Genomic DNA, 22,355 nt, shown 5'->3' on the forward strand with positions numbered 1-22,355 from the left:
TTTCTAGAGAAACAATTTCGAGAATCCTTACCAATCCGCGCACCTTAAAAGGTCGTTGTGACTGATGGCTGTCAATCCAGATGAAGATGCATAGTTACATAGGCCTTGTTTACATCCATTTTTTTTTTTGAATTGACACTGTAAAACTTTCGCTTTTATTTGACAAACATTGTCTAATCATGGAGTAATTCGGCTTAAAAGATTTGTCTCGCAATTTACATGTAAACTGTGCAATTAGTTTTTTGTTTTCATTTATATTTAATGCTCCATGCATGTGCCGCAAGATTCGATATGATAGGAAATCTTGAAAAGTTTTTGGTTTTTGGGTAAACTTTAGCCATAGCTTCACCAGCAAGGGACATCTTGACATGACATAACCTCCATCAGTCAAATGCACGCCATGGCCTTGTTCAGTTGGCAATTTTTTTTTATTTTGAATACTGTAGCATTTTCGTTTGTATTTGATAAATATTGTCCAATCATGAACTAATTAGTCTTAAAAGATTTGTCTCGCAAATTACAAACTATATAATTAGTTTTTGTTTTCGTCTATATTTAATGCTCTATGCATATACCGTAAGATTTGATGTGACGGATAATTTTGAAAATTTTAGATACTTTTTGGAACTAAACAAGGCCTAGACACTGAGCCACCCCTATCTGTTGTGTTTCCAAAGATATTGGCATTATTTTCCTAAATTTTAGGCAGCAAAGAGGCAGCATGTACTTGATCAATTGATTTAGGTCTTGTTTAGATCCAAAAAGTTTTTGAATTTTGACACTGTAGCACTTTTGTTTTTATTTGACAGATATTATCCAATCATGGAGTAACTAGGCTTAAAAGATTTGTCTCACGATTTACAGACAAATGCAATTAATTTTTGTTTTCATATATATTTAATGCTCCATGCATGTACCACGAAATTCAATGTGACGAGAAATCTTGAAAAGTTTTTGGTTTTTGGGGTGAACTAAACAAGCCTTCAGTAAAGAATGTTGCAATGAGATACTGAGCAAGATAGGTGAGTGGTTAATAAAAGACATGCACGTCGAAGTGAGCTCTCAGATAACACAATTTGTTAAGCTAATCTGATATGTCATACATTAAATATACTTTGAGGGCAGATTGAGAAACACACATCACAAATTGACAATAACAGTTAACTAGCATGCATAAGTCTTTTGGCTCTACTCTCCAACTGTACATTTTTGGTTTAGTGAGGTAAAATCGCAAAATTGATAGTTAAACTTGCGAACTTAGGTCAACTTTTCATGAGATCAACAGGGCCAACTTTTCTTGAGATCAACAGAGCCTAATTTTGATATAGAGCAAGCAAGCACATTCTTTTATTCAAGTCCAGGATTTGCCGTTGATGATTCCAACTACATAATTTACATGTACCTTACAACATAACATGTAACCCCACATACAAGAGTACATTCTGCACATCTGCCTGGAAGCTAGTCAGGTGGCTCTTTGTGGCAATGTCTCAAATGCAGAAACGGTGTTCATAAACTTCATCCGGTGAAGCGGTGCCCCACTTGGCTTGATCGCACATGCAACCTTGTCCTCAAGGGGACATCGTGCCCTCAACATCGAGAAAACATGGTTATTGAGCCTCCTAGCCTTCCTCATCGCTTCAAGGATGCCCTCGTAGCCCTTTCCAAAAACATCATACATGGAGCAATGAATTTCCAAATAAAAAAATGAAGCATCTAATAAAGTTACTATTTCGGACCAGGCATAAAAACCTGAAGATAAAGTAGTAATGTGATAAGACGACTTACCTACTCCCTAGGGTCTAGTTTACAAGTCAAAATTTGACATGTCATGGTCTCTCGAGTTACACTTTAACCATTTATTTATTGAATATATATTGTTTGTATTATAAACTTATGGCTATTGGATAGCACGTTTGATTACAAATCAAGTTCGTATCACAGTAGTTAAAAATTGTTTGTCAAAATTAATCAAAGATTGTAAAGTTTGAATCTTATATGTGTGCGCATCTTATCAACTGACCGGAGGTGTAAACTACTTAACTACATAGCTTCAGGTGGAACAAGAGTGAAGTACATAACACATTTTTTTTTCCAAAATACCCCCTCCACTCAAAATTACTGTTCACTTAGGTTTGTCCTAAGTTAAACTTCTCTAACTTTGACCAAGTTTTAGAAAATATATTACCTTAGTTATAGATGTTAAAACAAGTGCACTCAAAACGTATTTAAAAAACTCGACCTGCCGAGGAAAGACCGTACTCACAGCATTGAACTAAAAAGAAGCTTCGCATATAGACATAGGTTGAGAAACAGCCCTAAGGCTGGCGCCCAGGATGATGGGATGAGCCACTGAGCGTCCAGGACACACAAAGGCATGTGGTCATGTGTGGCCATGCAGATGGTTACACGTATAACTCATCAGAAGAACAGCCAACAATGGGTGTTTTCAACCCCCTGTTTAAATCCCCACGAGAGTGAAACCTAGGACTTGAGGTACATTGGGCCTAGGACTACTAGGATACACACCCTTTCGCCTATCAAAACATATTTCATGTGATAATTATAATTTAATGAAACCAATGTGATGTTGTAGATGTTGGTGTATTTTTCTATAAACTTGGTCAAAGTAAGAGAAGTTTTGACTTAGGACTGACCCAGAGTGAACTATAATTTGGAACACAGGGAGTAACTACCATGCATAAAAAAAGCATGTTCCACACATTCAAAATTTTCAGGCGAAACAAAACAGCATTAGGAAGATATGAAAAAAGAAAAATATAAAATTAATTTGTCTTTTCAATACCTTACAAAAAGAGATGAACCCACTTACATGTTCTCCCTACATCAAGTTTTTTTTTGGGAGAAACTTTTAGGACTAAATCTAGTTTTGCCAAAGGATGTCCCTGATTCTATATCATGATCTCATGAAAGAACAAAAACGTTATAAATGAAATTTAAAAGCTACAGAAAAGTAGCAGGTGTAAACCATCAGTAATAACAAAACAGAAGCTCTCAAAATAAATACAATGAAAAATTATCTTACTTGCAAGAAATTTGAACTTTTAGTCCTCTCTGAAGATTGATAGTGTGAAACTGTTGCACTTTCTACTTCTGCCACGTTGAGAAATTGATAGGAGAAATCAAAAAGCTCGAAGTGCTGCTGCTGTCCCAGTAAGTACATGATCGTACAGCCAGCCCATGCTACAGAATCACCCAGCATTTCCTGTTTCTTTGAAGGATTGTTAATGCTATCCTCTAAGTAACTCTGGAGAGGAGAGAAAGAGAGATCTGTTAATTCGAGGACAAGGAAGAAGTACTAAAAGTCTAACATTCACTAGCTGCAAAATATAAAGCACAAATAGTGCTCAAGCTACATCATATGCTGGAAAAAACACAAAATGGAAGAAGACAAAGTGTGTAAATAAAAAATATTCAGTTTCCTAAAATCTCTTATCCAAACACCCACCAGCAGCCAGCTCCCTAACTGTTTGGTGTTCAGTTAGAAAGTATTGGTCATCCTTTATGTGAGAGAAAACAACTCAAATAGCAAGTTTTCATCATGTCAAATTGTCAGTCAATCAATTTATATTCAAATTAATAACAATGAATGTGAAACTCAACAATAGGTTTTTAATGGGACACACAGTAAGTAGCTGAGAAGACATAATAGACAAAATCTTACGGAGTTTACTTACATACTGAAGACCGCTAAAAATGCGATAGAAGTCCTTTGAAGTAGTAATGTCGATAAACCCTGTTTTTGGAGTTGCGCTCCATTTGCTGTAGTGTCTATCCAGGGCAGCACTTGTGAATGCAAGAGCATACTCCAGCACACTACCAGAGTTGAGGTTTGATTTGTACAGCAGACCTGTCAAAACATTAGTGTTATGCAAACTGATAATAGTGTAAATAAAAGGTAGAAAAGGAATCACAAGTCCTCTTGGATGGGCCAGGATGGTGGCGGTGGGGTTCGAATCCAGTTGGTTTGGATTTTAGTTTTAGCACAAGGTTAGGCTGGGATCTATCTATTTCCGGGTAAGGCCTAACTAAGCATAATTGGCTTCATCAAAGGTAACTCCATTTCCCCCCACGTTACAGGCAGTGATTCCATGCCCAGTTTACGGTCTGGAAGGCAAGAGTCCACAAATAATTATCATTTTTTCTTTGAGAAAATTGATCTGCATGCAAATATCACTAGAGAACATGGCCCAGTAAGTTTTATATGGACTTACTGGCAGCTTCAGCTTGCTTTGACATGACAAGAAACATAGATGGATTTGGGCACGCAGGGCTTGATGTCACAGCATTGGTGGCAGCACTTAAAAGTGTGGTAAATGGAGTATTATCAGAGTAGGCATGCTTCACTTGCCCATCATTTCCTGGAACCAGTCCAAGCCACGGAGCTGACTGCATGAACTGTGTAGTGTCGATTTGTCTCTGTTGGAGAAAAACCATACATATCAATAAGATAAATAAAGATCCTACATCATAATAGATTATTTATTATAGTACAATATGAGAAAGGCAGAAATATGTGACAGAGTCAAGGGGGGAAATCCATGACAGAAAGTATGAAGCTCAATAATATGGTGACTGCTGGGATTGCAAGGGAGATAGAGGGGATGGCCGGGGGCCTTGCGCACGGCCGAGCAAGAGGGAAGGTTTTTCCTTCTTAATTCTTGCTTGTCTCTACCCATACTTATTACAGAGATTAAATAGGCACTCTGGGTGGTTGAGAGGCGCCTGGCCCTGGCCCTGGCCCTGGTCACCATGCATGGCTGAGAGGCGCCTAGACTTGGCTCTGCCATGCAGTCGCTGGGAGGCGCCTGGACTTGGCCCTGCCATGCAGCCATCTTCTCCTGCCTGCGTCGGGGATGGGGGCAATCCAAGGCCCAGTGGCCTGCTTGATGGCAGTTGAGGCAGAGGTCGTCGTGATTCACCTTGCGCTCGCCGTCCGCACCTCCAGCCTTGTCCACCTGCACCCCTCCGCCACCGGCTCCTCCGCCGTCGCGATCACCGTGCGGCTTGTTCTTCTTGCCGCCGCGGGGACGCCGGCGTCGGTCCTTGGACGGCCCGCCACTTCCTCCTTCTTGTCGAAGGCCCACCACTGCTTGGCGGTGTACAGAAGCTTGCCACCGGTGTTGACGGATTCGGAGTCGTCCGCCAGCTCGCGATCCTGGACCGACTTGAGCCGGCCAGTGACGTCCTCGATGGTGAGTGCGTCGAAGTCGAGCAGGGTCTAGATCGAATTAACGATCTGCCTGTACCTCTTCGACATGCATCGGAGGAGCTTCTTGATGGCACGCTCTTCGTTGAGGTCGGTGTCGCCGTTGAGAGCCGTCTGCTCCATCAGGCTGCTGAGGCGCACAACGAAGTCCTCGACATGTTCGCCGGGCTGAAAGGCGAGGCCTTCCCACTCCCCCATAGGCGCTGCAGCGTCGCGCGGCGCACGCAATCACCACCGACTCTGCGCAGCGCGATGGCGTCCCACGCCAGCTTCGCCATCCTTTTGTTGGCAATGGAGGCCGCAACGTCGAGCGGGACAGAAGCACACAGGGCCTCCAAGGCCCGGCGATCATCCTCATATCTAACGCCATCGAGGTGAACTGCATCCCAAAGGTGTCGAGCTTCGAGCTTTACCTTCATCAGGAGGTTCCACTCGTGGTAGTTGCTCTTGGTGAGCATCGGCCATGGCGTCCCGGCTCCGGAGTCACGGTAGACCGTCTGCGGTGCCGACGAACGCCCGCGACGACCACGACGCCACTCAGGGAACGGCGACTGGCGGCGGCGCTCGGGACTGCACGACCATGATCCCACGGAGACCGCATCCTCCTGCTCCATCTCCCGGCGCAGAGCAGCCGCGGCGGCAACTGCTGCCTGCGCCGCCACTGCTGCCTGCTGGGCCGTGGTGTCCGCCGCCGCCGCCACTGCCTCTGCAACAGCAAGGCGCGTCCTGCGGTCGTCTCCTCCTGTGCCAAGCGCTCCAGCGCCCCGCTGGTCCACCGTGGATGCTGCAGCTGCTGCGGCGGCTGCCCGAGCGCGAGCACTCTCGGTGGACATGGCTCTCTCTGGGTAACCCTAAGGCTCTAGATACCAATTGTTGCCCAGTTCATCAAGAATTGAGATCTGGGGAAAGCCTAGAGGGCAGCTTGGCCCTTGGCCGCTTGGATTGAATTGCAAAAGGGATTACAGACTTGGTTCAGAGGGAGGGGGTCTGCCACTTATATAGCAGTGTGGTCAGCCACCATGCTAAAGCAAAAAGTAAAGATGCCTGCTCCTAACTTGGACAATACAACTACTAATGCATAAAGTAAGATACATAGCAATTAGGCTTAACTAAAAATATATTATTAAGAAATAAAAGAAAATGATGAAACAGAAGAAAGAAGACTGGTCGGAAACAAGTATTTGGTTCAACGGTCCTACGGGCACAATGAGGTTAAAACTACCCACTTCAGTGGATCAGACTTCTGTACTTGACATCCTCAAGTGCACAGATCAAGGGAACTTTTGATCGCTCTCAGTAGGGTTACTGCAAAATTGTGCCACTTAACTACAATGATACGCTCAACTATTTTACTGAGGTACCAAAAAAAAGCCAATTGTGCAACTGCCCCTATTCTAGAGTCCAATTGCTCCTTTGCCCCTATTTTTTAAACTTTGCTTGTTTGCCCCTGTTTTTTGAAACCGAAGGCTCCAGTTGCCCCTGTCCCATGAAGTGGAGTTAACGGTGTTAAGTCCAGGCTGAAAGACTAAAATGCCCTCTCGACGGCGGGCCCGCAAGCCAAGCCGCTACTGGAGTCCGCCGACGGCGTGCCCGGGCGCCTGGCTGCCCGATGGCGAACCCTCCCGGCCTCCTGCCACTAGAGGCTGCCCGCCCGGCCGCCTCACTGCTAGAGGCCGGCCACCCCACCACTGGAGGCCGCCCGGCCACACATTGGAGGCCGGCCGCCGAAGGCCGCCTTGCCACCCCGCCGCTGAAGCCCCGCTGCTGGAGTACCACGCCCGCCCGCTAGAGGACGTCCGCCCGGCCGCACATTGGAGGCCGGCCGCCGACCGCCGCCCCGCCGCTGAAGCCCCGCCGTTGGAGTGCCATGCCCGCCCGCTAGAGGACGTCCGCCCCGCCGCTGAAGGCCGCACAACCCTGGTGGAGGCCGTCCTGAGCTCCAGACACGGAACAGAGAAGGAACAGGGTGGGATGGGAGGATAGGGGATGGAATAAGGGGTAGTTTAGTCCTTTTTCCCCCCTTTTCCTTTTTTTCCAGCTTTTTTTTTTTGCTATTATCTAACCCTAGCTCACAGTTTATGAAAAGAGGGGCAAACGGTGACTTCGGATTCGAAAAACGAGGGCAAACATGCAAAGTTTAAAAAACAGGGGCAAACGAGCAATTGGACTCCAGAATATGGGTAGTTGCGCAATTGGCCCAAAAAAAACTGCTAAGGCCCTGTTTAGTTCCCTACCCAAAAAATTTTCATCCATCTCATCGAATCTTTGGACACATGCATGGAACATTAAATGTAGATAAAAAATAAACTAATTACACAGTTTGGTTGAAAATCGCGAGACGAATCTTTTAAGCCTAGTTAGTCCATGATTAGCCTTAAGTGCTACAGTAACCCACATGTGCTAATGATAGATTAATTATGTTTAATAGATTTGTCTTGCAGTTTCTAGACGAGCTATGTAATTTGTTTTTTTATTAGTTTCTAAAAACCCCTCCCGACATCCTTCCGACACATCCGATGTGACACCCAAAAATTTTTCATCTAAAATCTAAACAGGGCAAGACAAAAAAATAGAGTATTGGAACAATTTGAGAAACTAGCAAAGTTCATATGCTTACCAAAACAATGTCCAGAATGCTCATCCAATACAAAGCACTTCCAATTTCCTTAAGGTCATGAAGAACTTCAGTTTTAACTTCTGATTTCGCTTCCCACGTCAATATTTCATGAACTATCTTCTGACAACCTACAATAAAGGCAGGATTTCACTGTTCTTAGAACTTAGAGATGTCTTTTGGCATGGAACTATGCATTCTGGTATATGTACTAGATACAAAGGTAATTTAAAGATATTTGACTACACAACAATGCTGACTAAGCCCATGCTGCATAGGATGGCTCAGAGAGTGACTTTCCAAAACTAGAAGTTGCAGCTAGTCCTAGTCCATACTCTAAAATAGATTTACCAGATTTACACCAAAGACTAAATTAGAACCGAACACCGTACCTAATAGCCTAAAAAATGTGCACCAAATTGTCACCAATAAAAGAAAATACGTGCAAAGATAGCTCTGTTCTGGAGAGATGATCATGCCTAATACATGTTCAAAATGGAACTTCTGTAAACATATATTTTCCCCTTGTAGTACAATGAACAGAAGTATATAGGGTTGATTGCACAATAAACAGGGCAACAAAGGATAGTGTAGTAGTAATGGGGTATTAGTTCCGCATTTGGGGAAGCCAGAAAGAAACAACTCATTCACAATGGGATTTAGAACCATGATTGCCACCAGCTAACATGTTACCTGCTATACCACCATCAAATGAAAGAAGCCCAATAGATTTTGGTAATGCTTCTTGCAGTGCATTTATTTTCGGTACCAAACCTGTAATCTAAAAAGGAAGAAAAACCATTAGTTTCATAGTAAATTTGATTGTTTTCTAGGTGTCGCCTTCAATTTTGCTGTCAGATGAAAAGATGTCAAGTTTGTTCATCCATTGAATTGTATTGTTTGAATTTTGTGCCTTCTGGTGTATAACACAATACAATGCCGCTTACTACTCACCTTACTTGATATATGATCCAGTAAAGCACGGATGATTGCAGGCAATGATCTGGAACCAAGAAGTTTAACAACTGCAAACATATGAGGGACTCCAAAAAAGTCACGGTACAGCCCAGCAAGACCCTGGTATGCCATGGTCAAATCCTACAAAGAAAACAAGAGCATGGAGTAGCACAAATTGAAGTATAGCTTTGTTGGTACTTGGTACAAATTGTAAAGCACCGGTAAAAATGGAAGACATAGTTTAGTCCAAGATGCATATTATAATATCTTGCGAATTGCCATAAGTAAAACTTATCAGTTTCCAAATTAGAGTAGAGATGTCTCTGCTGCTCATTAGTCCATAACAATATTTCTCTACCAGAATTCATGTCGTACAACTCACAAAGTTTCAGGCATGAGTTTCGAATTTATATCATGTGTGATCAAACATATCTGTGCAGCGAGCATCATAGAAGTACTTGTGGACCCAAGGAATAAGTTGTGCTGATTTTTACATTACCAACATGTGTTGACAACTACATACCAACATGCAGATTAAATAAATATTGAATAATGCTTACGTGTGATCCACAATAAAAGTAGGGCTTCCCAGTAGAAGCACTTGATCTATGCGAAGAGTGGTGAGTTCCTTTTATGGATCGGACAAACCGCTGTGTGGTATTACATAGGATGAAATTTGGCAAGAAATCTGTCTGCATCTCACTCCATATCTGGATAGACCAGAAAAATAGCATCGTTTTGATTAGATGAAACAGCAAATTTTGCAGGGATAAGCATAAAAATGCATTTCATAATGCAATGCATTCTTTAGGGCTTGTTCGGTTAATCCCCTCCCCAAGGGGATTGGACCATGACCATTATAGACCATGACCACCAGAAGTTGTGAGATTAAATCATTATTACATGTATTATGCATCAATCGAACTCATGAGTGTAACATGGTAAGGTCCCAAACCTGAGAAGAGATGCGACTTGAATAAGAAACCAACGAAAGATTCTCTTGCATCTCGCTAAGCATAAGAGAGTAAGAATCCAATTCAAGAAATCTTGATACTGATTGGTGTGTAAGCTCCAAAATATCCAATAGTTGTTGCAGTTCCTAATTTGAGAAGACAAAAAAAGTGGTTCCAAAACAATAATTTACCAGCAGCAGCAATTAGATTGTATAAACAAAAGTAAAACATTCTTACCACAACACCACATAGATCTCCATTTTCAAAGCGCTCAAGTAGAAAGTCAATATTTTCCCTGAATATTTTGTTCATTCTCTGAGTAATTATGCTTCTTAGGTCAATTGTCCTCCCTAAAACCTGGGATGCAAAATGAAATCCTTCAGTAATAATGCAATAAACCAGATGACATGCTATAAATCTTCCTAGAAGGTTAATTTCATAGAATTAGAAGGAAAAAACTGAGTTTATAATCAGACAAATGTATTTCCTTGATTCAAAGAATAAACAAAGGGACCAAATGCTTGCTACTGGTTCAGATTTCAGAGGCTGTAGCAAAGCTACAAGAGTAAATACAAGGCCAAACTTAGGCTGAAGCTGGATGCAATGGTCCAAATTCAAAAAATGCACAACATAATCATGATACAAGAAATCAAATTGTGAAATCCAACAAGAATACCCTCAGTGCTAGTGTTGTTACGGTATATGCGGTATCAATCTCATGGATTGCCGTTTTGAAACACACATTTGGAACTAGAAGTGTTATTTTTGCACTCAAATTATAGAAGGTATGTTCAAGAAAAAAAATTATACAAGAGTAATGTAACTATGCAGTTTCATATATATTGAGAAGCATATCAACAGATTAGGTTTAAAGATTAGTGAACCATTGGGAAAACTACATATTATTCTTTCAAACGAAAAACAAATTTGTTCATTAAAAAGATACTGAAAAAGCATCAACATCAATATCAGGATAATTTTGTTTTTGCAACTAAGGGACCCCTGATTTTTCTTCTGCGGTTCTGCCATCAATTTTTATCAACTTCACCTTTTCCACTCACTTTTGGCATTTTTTGGCCAAACACTGTTTATGGCAGTTTCAACTTACAGAATACAAGTCGAATGGGTGTGAACAGCAAGGATATAATCTTAGAGTGATCTTCTGCCAGTTGAGTCCAACTGATAATGATGGCATTCAGTCAAAAATGGAACATTAACAGTCCAACTGACAACGATGACAAAAGAAAGAGCAAACAAGCACCTAATGAGACAGTGCAAAAAATGACAGATGATAAAAATGAATCAAACAAAACTAAGTTTTTTTTTCGATTCAACAAAACTAAGGGTTGGTTTCATAGCAAAAGCAAAACTACCCTGAACCAAATCATATGAGTTGAATCCTTACCATTACTCTCCTTAACTTGAAAATCGCGTCAAATCGCAAAGGTTTGACAAAGTACTTCTCACCATCATCGCATGCATATGTAAATGAACTATCGAGAAGAGTACTGCATATGAAGGCGAAGATCAGTACAAGAGACATTTAGAATCAAGAGATATTTTATTCAAAATTATTGGCACATTTTTTATAATGTTGAAGTACAACTCCTTTCTGCATATACAAATGGATGAAACAGACGAAAAGGTTGATACCTTGCTGCACAGCTCTTGTAATATGTAAAGATGATCTCATTAAGCTTCTGAGCAAGAAGATCGAAGCAAAGATCAACCTACAGGGCAGTGCACAAGTAATACAGGTAAGAGGTTTGCAAATGCCAGACGATAGAATTTTGACTGTATGACCATGGGTAATCCCAAGCCAGACCGCCACCTTGCTTTCTTCCTAGATGGTGATTCATATGCAGCTAGACTAACCATGTAGGACTTAAAACACCACTGCCAGCCTAAACATGAACCAAAATGGGTTTTGATGCTACATAGCTGAGTGAGTTAATATCGTTTAATTTGGTTGAATATATTCAGCAAGAAAGCTACAATAACGAAGAACACAGTTAAGAGGGAGAACATGTCTGGCAGTCAAAATGGAAGTGCACGAATGGATAATCAAGTGTGACAACAGTAACTCCCTACCTCAGCTTCAATTTCATCATAAAGAAATCTCTGCTTGAGAGAAGTTAGTGCATGTTGAGCAGAGTCATTGTAAAGGTCAAATGGAATCAAAATGCTTTCGAGAAGACCAGCATCTTGTGATTCAATGACATGGTCCACCAGCATCCACGGGAGCGAGCATTCAATTGGAAACTGTCACCAAGACATAAACTAGTATTAGCCTGCACTATTAGTATTTACAACAAGTTGCTTAAAAAATCTACATCTGAATTCTCACTAATAGTTCCTCCCATCTACAATTTCATTATACTTCACAGAGGAAAACAAAAATGCTCCACCTGAATGACACGAGAAGATTCAAGGTAAAATTCTCTGAACCAAAGAAACCCAAGATCAGTTAGAGTACCAATAGTCGCTGCATATATACCAAAAAAGGGTACCAGTTAATTGTACTCTCCAAAGCAACAGGATAAATAAACAGTAAATATGAATTTCTGAAATTCAAGTAGTGAAATGAAGGTCAGTTGAAAATGTCCTGGGACTAAAATATGAAACATATGAAATGTTACCACAGAACTCTTAAGTGCATGTGAATTGCTATATTTAAGATTGACTCAGATTAAGTACGCACCTGTATAATCCAAAATATGCAAGAAAAAACTAAGCTTGTAGAAAAATGTCTCTAGTTGTTTAAGATCTTCCACAGGTATGCCAGAGCCACTATTCCCAAATAGTCCTCCAGGTTTTCTCAGATTACCACCAGATACAAGCTCACATATAAGAAATTGCAAACAATGAATCTGTAAAAGTACAACAATAATAGTTACGTCAGCAGTGCAGTAAACAAAAGATATTCTAAGTAAAATACAACAAATGTTCCAGCATAAATAAATAAAAGAAATAAAGTGACAAATTTACAGTTTGTTATGACCAGTTAATTGTTAAAATGAACTACATTCTGACATTAACCCCCTCCCCCCCCCCACCCCCCACACACACAAAAAAAAACACCCTGCCAAAGATGAAAATGTTCCAAAGAATAAACGTTGTAGACAAACCTTTTTATTTACTTTTCAAGTAAGTCCAATAAGGATGTGCATTGGTTGAATTCGACAGTTAAGAGAATTTTCCAAAACTGAAGTCAATAATCAGAAAAGATGAGTCAAGTCTAGATGATTTCCTACAGTAGCCTTCCCATTTTATACTACTGAAATCAATAAAGCAACAATGCAGTTTGTCCTAAAACATTGTCACCTAGCCTCCTACAATCTTGAAGAGTATCATACGAGCACTGGGGGAAATGTTCGAACGCGAACTTTGTCAGGCAATGTAGGGGCTAAGAACTTAAATTGATAGATCATTGCATACTCAAAAACATGAATGAAACCTGTGCAGCTGTTGGTGCAACTGGTCTTGGGTAAAATGTGTTTTGTCTCATTTCCTCAGTTTCTTGGTGTAGTGAGTGCTGCTCTGGGTCTGCCTTACTAGTGTTGGCCATCCAATCTGCTGAGAGGGTTCGCATATCAGAGAGAATCCTGAAAGAATACAAAGGAAAATGAGCAAAACTTTTTAGTTTTCCAAATCCATTCTCAAAATAGGAGTGCATTGTCACACAAGATCCAGTTCAAAGACTGTCAATCACAAAATCAATAAAACAGAGAATCAGAAATGTCTAAACCCATTGGAACTTTGGATAGCATAAATACAATGTCCACTGTAAAGTAAACAACAGGATGGTTGCAAGAGACAGAATTATTTACCGAGAAAGGTCCTTCTTCTTTCTAAATGTTGTACGAAGCATAGTATCAAGTTTATCCTGTACAAAATCTTGGACCTCCATGTGTATTGTTTCCCACAAAGCTTCAGACACTAAAGTGTCACAATGTTGCATCATCAATCCAATACTCTTTATGTAACCAATTAATTCAAGCAAAGCCCTTCGTTCTTCAGCAGTATAGTTATAGCGTACTACCTGCATTGCAAATAAGCAATAAACATCAAGTCATGAACACAAAAAAGGTGAAAAATTCATATTGTAACTGTGAGTTGTGAAGTTATAAAGGAATACTTTATCACAACACCAAAAACAAATCAAGGAAAACAAAAGAGAATTTTGCAGCGCTAATGGATTACTAACATAACTTTTCCACCATGATGCATGTTTAAATAACAAAGCTTACATTGTAATGAAGAAAACTATAAGCAGCAGAATGACAGAACATTTAAAATGTTATGAGGGGGGCCATTTACTGAAGACAAAATCATTCATGTACATTGTCATATACTCTAACATACATAACCACCAAGGTTCATAAAATATTAAATTTGCCGAGGACTCAAGAGGCACATATATTTGGATAAAAGAACTAAGAGATTGAAAGATAAAAAATAAAAGAGAAGGAATTATTTCTTAGTTCCGATGGAATGTTACCCATTCATAGACCTAAACTTAGGAAATTTACCTAAAATACATGAAATATATTTACAACAGAACAAACCTGATAAATTAGGAAACTAATCACTATGAATCTAATTCCCAATTAGCACTGCCTTGTCAGTTCAAAATGAACATTAGGGTGCGATAATCTAATGCACAGCAGCATTGACTAGAAGTTAAGGGAATGGCTATCCTTCTATAGTACTGTAGTACACCGTTATTTTCTTTACAAAAGATCTCCACTTAAACAAGCAGCAACATAAGGAAATGGAATTATGTAACTAATAAAAAAGCTTCAATAGTCAAAAAGCAATCAGAACTTGTTGTAGAAAAGTGATAACTGCTTGCAGTGCAGCGGATAAGACCTTTTCATAGTCAAAACATGTCGTGGAGTTTTGTTGCGAATCTGAAATAGGGCGAGAGAATTTCCAGGCACATTGTTCCCAAATCCTGCCAGTCCATCGACTAAGAAGCTGGAAGCCTTCAACAACAATATCATACATGTTCCCTTTGATATCTCGGGACCAGTCATTATCCACACCATCTGATGACTTCAATCTTATCATCTGAAAGAACAGATCAATATCAATGCATGAAAGAGCACAACAAAGACAAGTGTTACTATCTCAGTGTTAAATGAAATACTTTTTAAGTTGTGCTTTTCCTTTTGATGACTATGTATGATATAGTGCAAATATATATTTCATCAAACTAAAGATAGAGAATTCAGTTGGGAGCAATGGTGGAAACAATGCTCAGACAGTGATTATTATCCATAAGGACAGCGATAGTGATGGATCATGACTGGTATCAACTTTACAGTTATTTTAGAAAAATATTAATAGAGTCATGCAATGAAAATTTTATATGTTTTACCTGATCCATAGCAGATGCAAAACGTATGGAGAAGTCGTCATGCTCAGCTCTGATAGTTCCCATGTGATTCAAAATCAAGTAATGCCTCTGATAAGTGGTTTAGTTAAGGAATTTCAAGCATACTATGACCTACCATATGCAAATTTAGTTCATTCAGGTCGCGCTTCCTGCTCTAATGAAATTCCATTTGCCTTTATGTGGAATTAATCATGGGGATCTGTTCTTTGTACATAATAGGGATTCTGTCCAGGTAAGAAACCAACATTTGTTTGAACCCATTTGTGAAAAAATGTTTAGAAAACGCAGCAGAAAGGATATTCTTGTAGCTCTCGACCCTGAATTTCATGAGGTGCTTGAAGATTAAGGAGACGAGTTTGACTGGAAAAGTTTTGAAAGTATGATGACAATTCCTTCAAAATTGCAGCAGGAGAGAGATGCAGATCTGGAAATGCTGGGATCACTGGGTCATTCTGTAAAAAAAAAAGAAAAAAAAAGGTAAGAGCGATACAAGTTTAAAAACATGAGGTAGCATAATCAGATAAACATAACTCCTCCAAAAATTCTAATTAAAGTAGACTTAAGTGGATATCTACAAGGAGATAATCAAACCTTAAAAACATTGAGAAGACGATTTATCTTCACCCTCTTATAAAGTGACTCACTCTCCTTCTCTGATGAGGTTGCTAGGACAACCAAAACTGGGAGGACACGAAGTAGGGTATGGCGCTCAGGAAAAAGAAGAGCAAAATCCAATTCCAATGACTCCACGCAAAATACTATAAGAACCTGTAGAATATCCTCAACGCTGTTGTTTTAAGTGAAGGAAATCACAACAGATTGACAAATAAAATGAAGCAACCACAGCCATGAAAATTAATCTGTTCTAGCATAACAGGTGCATGGCAACAAGCAGATTCTATAGCCATCTGAAATATTACATAAACTAACAATCAGCTACTTAGACAACTCAGGTACAAGCACACAATCTATGATACTGGTGTGCAGATTTGTATGATGGACATCTGAAAGGTGTTCCAATAAGTGAGTTTTCACTAAAAAAATCAATATGTTGCTAAATTCTCAACATGCTCTAAAAAAATTAAAAAAAATACATTCAGTCAATCAAACAAAGTTACTTAAGCTCTCACCTACAGGAAGAAAACTTACAAGAGACAGGTTCTTTGTTGTAAATGTATCAAAAATTATCAGTTTTGAAATTGCATGTTTTTTTCCTACTACTAGCAACAAAAGCATCTGAAATAACTCATATAGAATGCTTAAAAAAGCAAACAATGGTGATGTTCAAACACAGAAAGTGGGATACGTATTTGTCCGAAACATCTCAGCATGCAAATTTAACAAGATGGCCCATCTGGTGCTCAGAAAAATCTGCAAATGCAAGCGAGAAATCAAGTTAAAAATGCATATATATTAGCTATCGTGATAATACTTGCATGTGTCAAACAATTCAGTGAGGAACAGTGTTCTTAAGGCGTCGCCTAGGCGTCCAGGCGACCCCCAGCGCCTTGCAAAATGGTCGCCTAGGCGTCCAGGCGGTGGCGCATTGTCATGCCTCGCCTTTACGCCTTAAGAACTATGGTGAGGAATTTATTTAGTCCACTTTCATCCCTTTGCAAATCAGAATTTCGGAAGTGCTCTTATTTAGTTATTTATACTATTTTACAAAGGTGTTTATCCTACTCAAGAATCAAGATACTTCACAAGCATGCAATCCATTAGATGCTGGTAAACAATAGCATCAACTACACTGTCAAGAGAAAAAAAAAACATTCCCCTGTGATTCCTGTAATTGATGTCTGCAGATCAAGTTCTTATAAACTCAATTAATTTGTTTATTATTTTAAACATGGAGTAATTGCTGAGCTTAACACAATGGAACCCAAGTCTGTAAAAGTAAAATGGCAAGCAAAATAGTGCACAAGGCTCTTGTGTCCTGTTATCATAATTGACTTGGTAGTGTGGACAGTAGAGGGGGGGGGGGGTGCACTTTGCCCATATCCTTTGTTCAAGCGTGGTGCACATGTTTCAGTTATACTATAGTATTTGGGTCTTGAGTGTGTGGCATTGTGCATTTACTCATTTAGTACTCTCTCTATAATGAAATGACACATATCTCTCCTTCGTCGTTCGAGAAAAAATTATCATATTCGATTGTATAGTGGTGTCAGAGTGGGGAAATTGGTAAATTAAAAGGAATAAATGGTGCACAAATAACCAGAAAGGATTTAAGAGTTCCAACATAACAAGAAGCTGTAATGAAGAGCAATGACAAAACAGCAACCTGAAGATCATCCAGCTCTTCTCTCATGGTGTCGGTATCCTGCCACTGGGTGCTTACTTGAGTGAACGTTCTGCATGAAAATATAACCAAAAATCAATTGATGCATCCAAGAGGACATGTACTAGCAATCAAACATGAGAATACCCTAGAATCCATAAATCAAAAGAAAATAAAATTTACTATAAAAAGTATCTGGATGTTGATATATGATCCTGGACTAAAAGGTAGGTTGCAAAGTAGTAATATTTATTAAGTGGTAAAAGTGACATGGCATGTATTACTAGATGCTTACCATTTTAGGCTTTACTGGAAAGTACAGAGTATGAGTATCCAAATTATTGCAAGTGATTAGTGAATTCGTAACTTTTATAGTATCTATAAAAGATTAGTCCATTCAAAGTTGCAAATGTTGCTCTCCACCACTTAAACTAGTTATTCAGAAAGCAATTTTTTTTACACGTGCAAAGACTATTGTCATAGCAACTTGAGACAGTACATTCAATACAGCTTCATACGATCATCAGATGACACTATGGGCATAAAAACACGGATATATGAGCATGCCATTTTTATGGTAGTTTATGAAACACACTAAAGGGTATGTGGACTCCAGCTGTACTAATTGACACTAAAAATAAATCCCACCAACAAGGAAAAGAAATAGCATATCGAGGAACGAAAATTGGAAGTCAGCTTCATACACAACTATCGAATAACAAGGTGATCAACTGACAGTCATAAAAATTTTGAGCAGCTACAGTTCTACACTCATTTCTGTCACTGCCATAGGTGCTCTAAAAGACAAGGCATGACCATGTACCTCTTGTACCATGAAAAATCATTAGGTATACTTGCTTTTGCGTTCTTGAGATGATCAAGCTGCAGTAGGACGTCAAGCAACTTCAGCATAGACCTGCATGAGTGACACAACAAAGAAAAAGAAAAGCTTTTATTCCCAAGGAAGTTAAGAGAGGAAACCCAACACGAGCAGCAACCCCACCCCAAGAATGCAAAGCAAAAAAGAGGTATCTCTTATGAAGATGAATCACATGAGTGATATCAAGAAAAAATCATAAATATCATTCTCAACTTGAAAAGAAAAGAACAAACAATTACTGAGTTAGAACATGGAGGAGTTAGGTTAGTTTGAAGCTATGTTCCTATGCAATCTGTGAGGATGTCTCAAGAAAATGCAAAGCAACAGTGACCAGGAGAAACAACAAACCAAAAATGAGTGATTGTGGGTCCATTAACCAGTCTCTCTGGCCTAGAGAATCTCTGCATGTCAGCCGCCAACTGCACCAGATGATACAATGGTGTGAAACTCAACAAGAGGTGCTCCAACAAGTGCCTTTTAAAGGAAATACCCTATAGAAGACATAAGTATCTCGAAGAAATCAAACACTCTGTAGCTGCTACCTTAGAAGCAGCAGAAGCTTGCCATCTCTGAATTTCACGTAAACGACTCATTTCCAAGTCAAGAACTTGATAGGTTTCCAGATACAAGTCCGCTTGGTTATGCTTCATTGAATCAGGCAGCTGCATTCAAGGTTCTATAATATATTATTTCACGAACATACCAAGCACCTTCGGAGAATGTGATTCAATCAACAAATTTAAATTGATCAACGGTCACCCAGATTTTGATTGATTGGCACGGAAGGTGGGAAAAGAGAGTAGTTGTATGCAAGTAGAATAACTTCACATATCTAATGACAGAAAACTGGCATTGGGATAAGGTATAATAGACTAGCAGCAACAGAAAAAGGTAGAAAACATTGTTTACTTAATTACACCCATTACAAAAAAAAATACTGACATGCATGTATACGCATATTGGTACGTTGTGGGATTGGAAGGAAAATAGGCATGGCAAGAAGTTTCTATGCATAACACTATAACAGTATAATGAAACAATCAGTGAACAGAGAAAGTTAACTAAGGCTAACCTGAGGTAGAGCTTTTACACAGCTACGGTATGTGTACAGCAAAGATGCCATTTCTTTTCCTTCTTGGATCAGCGTATTCTGCAATTTATGTGGAAAGAAAAGTAATCATATCTCATTTGGTGCCACATGAAATTGTGTGATTACGTGAAGCAGACAAGACAATGATTTCAAGAGAGAAAAAGAGACATGCATATACCTTAAAAATAAGATCATGAAATGAGTAAATCAGTAAAGCACTGGGTGGCGACAGATCAAAACATACAAATCCTTTCCAGGCTTACCTCTGTTCCTTCAAATGGTCCCCACGAAGTTTTTCTGACAAAATGGTGACCATTTGGAACTCAAAACTTCCAAAGGAGAGTTTATGTTCCCATAGGAACGTGAAATAATTCCCACATTCTATATTTCATGAAAGGCAGTAAGGCACTTGCTAGCCATATTTACAGCATATTTGCAGCAATTAAGGCTAGCTTCGAGACCCATATGAACTTCGAATTCTTTTATCATAAAAGACAAAAGAAACAGGTACAGCCAGGGTTCACAAGTGGCAATAAACTGAGGATCTTAGGTAACACACATGAGCCCATATACGCAAAGAATTGATTACCACAGAAGGAAGTTTGTGTCCGTGTCCGTGTCTGTGTGCTTGGGTGTAATTTAATTAATTTGTCTCTGTTGCGTGCTCTGGCAGAGATAGGAGGCAATCCAAAATGGAAGCAGAAGTGGTTTTATCAGGGAGTGGCATCCTCGAGGCACCTTGGGTATCCTTGATTGAAACTCTATATTTCATCTAGACCACTAGCAGCTGAGTTATCAGTTCGCAAGGACATCTCTTAAAGACATCGGTTCACAAACAGGGTTGAAACGTTTATGGGTGTTGAAGCAAAGACGATGTACAATGCAATCAACCAATCACAGAGAAAATGAGGAAATACATACCAGCTGGTTGATTGCTTTTGTATCTTCTCCTAGCGATAGACGATAAGCAGCAACATCGCTGTACTCTGAACACGAAATTAGAAATTTCAGTCGATAATAGAGCAGTAAGAAACTGTGGCAACACTTAATATTAGTTCAAATACGAAGTTTTGCTTGGATAGTATAACAAAGAAGAAATATAAAGTGCTGTCTAGACATCAGCCTAGCATCACCATGACAGCCATGTAGAATAATCACTAATGTACTTAAAACTAACAGTACAAAAGGCAATGCTATGTTTTTCACATACCAATAGGACTGTTAGTTGCATATCTTTCACTAGACAGGAGCACAGCTAACCCCTGCACATCTGGTTGTTCATCCTGAAATTTGTAATGTAACAAATTAATTTGAAAAGTGAGTCCAGCAAACACCACACATTCATTCTGATACGAAGAAGAACTGATGGCACATACCACGGGATACCAATCACAGAACCCAACACAAACTACAAGTGGGAATGTCAACACCTCAATCAGTTCAGAGAACCATCAAATCAAAACTTCTCTATAACACGATTCATAGCACTGGAGTACACCTAATACACTAGAGTTGGCAGGTATTGCAAATCTCTATGACATCCTTCTACATTTCACCTATCAGTGCACTTAAAGTACACAGCCGGTGCCTGGCATTTTGAGTATGGATGGGTATTGGCAAAAGTGAATGCCGGTAAACGGAGTGCAGCGTGGGTCCAATTAGAGCATGGTTAATAATAGAGCCAAGTGCTTGGCTATAAGCCAAGTGATTAGAGTCAAGTTATACAATAAGTTGTCTCATACTTGTCTCTAAAACACATTCTCTTTCCTATTCCTTCTCACAACACTTGCTATTTGGGCCCATTACTACCTATGCATCCGTGGTGCTTACATAAGAGCCAAGCTATCATCTCTCCTCTCTTCTCTCCTCCACATCAGCATTAGCTTGGCTATAAGCCCATTATTGTACCTGATCTTATGAATTACCCCGCATAATCACGTGAACAACTACCAGACACCCCTCGTCATTCCAGTCGGATTTTGCGCTAGGCCAATTGTCAATACCAAAATCCCTAAATTCCCACTTCACCGAGCATTCCCAACTTCGAGCACGAGCAAGCAAATGAACTCGTAAGCTACCCGGACCAAAACGCGCAAGCGCTGCATTTCGCCTATGGGTTACGAGGACGCGCAGATCAGGTGCGAAATTGAGGCGGGGGGTGGGAACGGGGACCGCTAGGACGCCGAGGAGGGGCCGGGCGTGCGTACCTCGAGCGAGAAGGTGGAAAGGGCGGCGATGGCCTCCTCGACGGGGATGGCCATGTCGCCGGCGCGGGCGAGGCCGCAGGGAGGAGGCGCGGGCGAGGCGGTAGTGGCGGAGTGGTTGGGAGTGGGAGCGAGATTGTGCTACCGTTGTAGAGAGAGACGAAACCGAGATCGTGCTGGGGGAAAGGAGGCGTCAAGGAGGGACAAGGAGATGCACCACCAACTCGTACTGTCCCGTGAGGCGTGAGCTGTGGCGACGGTGGGCCACAGTGGGGAGGTGAATGAAGAAGAAACGTGAAGTGTACTCGAAGTGAAAGGCGGAAGGAAAAAGTTACCAGATGATTGCGGGCCTTCGAAATTCCGGTGCACTACATCGTGCAGTGGGCCTGTTTTGTTAGAGACGTGAGAGATTGTAGGCCCAAAGTGGGCCTTATCTAGAACAGAGTTCTGGGCTAGACAAGAACCAAATCAGATTTGGGCTCATTTTTGTTTTCTGGATATCATATTCATAAGGAAACCATAAACATGTGAAGATTGCTTGTGTCCAAATCCGGGAAAAATATTAAGGAAACCATAAACCTGTGAAGACTATAATTCATGCTTATAATCCCTATATTAACTAGTAGTACGACTTATAGTTAAATTAAACCTGATATATGATGTTACAAACATACTCATTATATGCTCTAAATTATAGGATGTTTTGGTTTCTAAATACATTCATTTGTACTATGTATCTAGACAT

General features: G+C 40.2%; 1 protein-coding gene across 1 annotated transcript; it reads right to left on the minus strand.

Annotated features, from left to right (window-relative positions):
* Positions 1,298-21,833, minus strand: LOC8080576 (protein PIR). The gene is made up of 30 exons (XM_021465770.1): positions 21,614-21,833; positions 20,617-20,689; positions 20,328-20,392; positions 19,389-19,466; positions 18,859-18,978; positions 18,665-18,735; positions 18,260-18,352; positions 17,440-17,509; positions 16,462-16,526; positions 15,747-15,942; positions 15,456-15,607; positions 15,138-15,231; positions 14,627-14,827; positions 13,585-13,796; positions 13,212-13,359; positions 12,456-12,624; positions 12,163-12,239; positions 11,846-12,016; positions 11,408-11,484; positions 11,160-11,262; positions 9,992-10,111; positions 9,757-9,900; positions 9,362-9,511; positions 8,799-8,942; positions 8,538-8,625; positions 7,848-7,975; positions 4,236-4,440; positions 3,699-3,871; positions 3,047-3,268; positions 1,298-1,660 (listed from the first exon to the last, which is right to left on the minus strand). The coding sequence occupies exons 1-30, from the start codon at positions 21,665-21,667 to the stop codon at positions 1,466-1,468; spliced, it is 3,858 nt and encodes a 1,285-aa protein (XP_021321445.1). The 5' UTR covers positions 21,668-21,833; the 3' UTR covers positions 1,298-1,465.

This window comes from Sorghum bicolor, chromosome 1 (genome assembly GCF_000003195.3).
Source record: "Sorghum bicolor cultivar BTx623 chromosome 1, Sorghum_bicolor_NCBIv3, whole genome shotgun sequence".
In the NCBI taxonomy this organism is placed as follows: Eukaryota; Viridiplantae; Streptophyta; class Magnoliopsida; order Poales; family Poaceae; genus Sorghum; species Sorghum bicolor.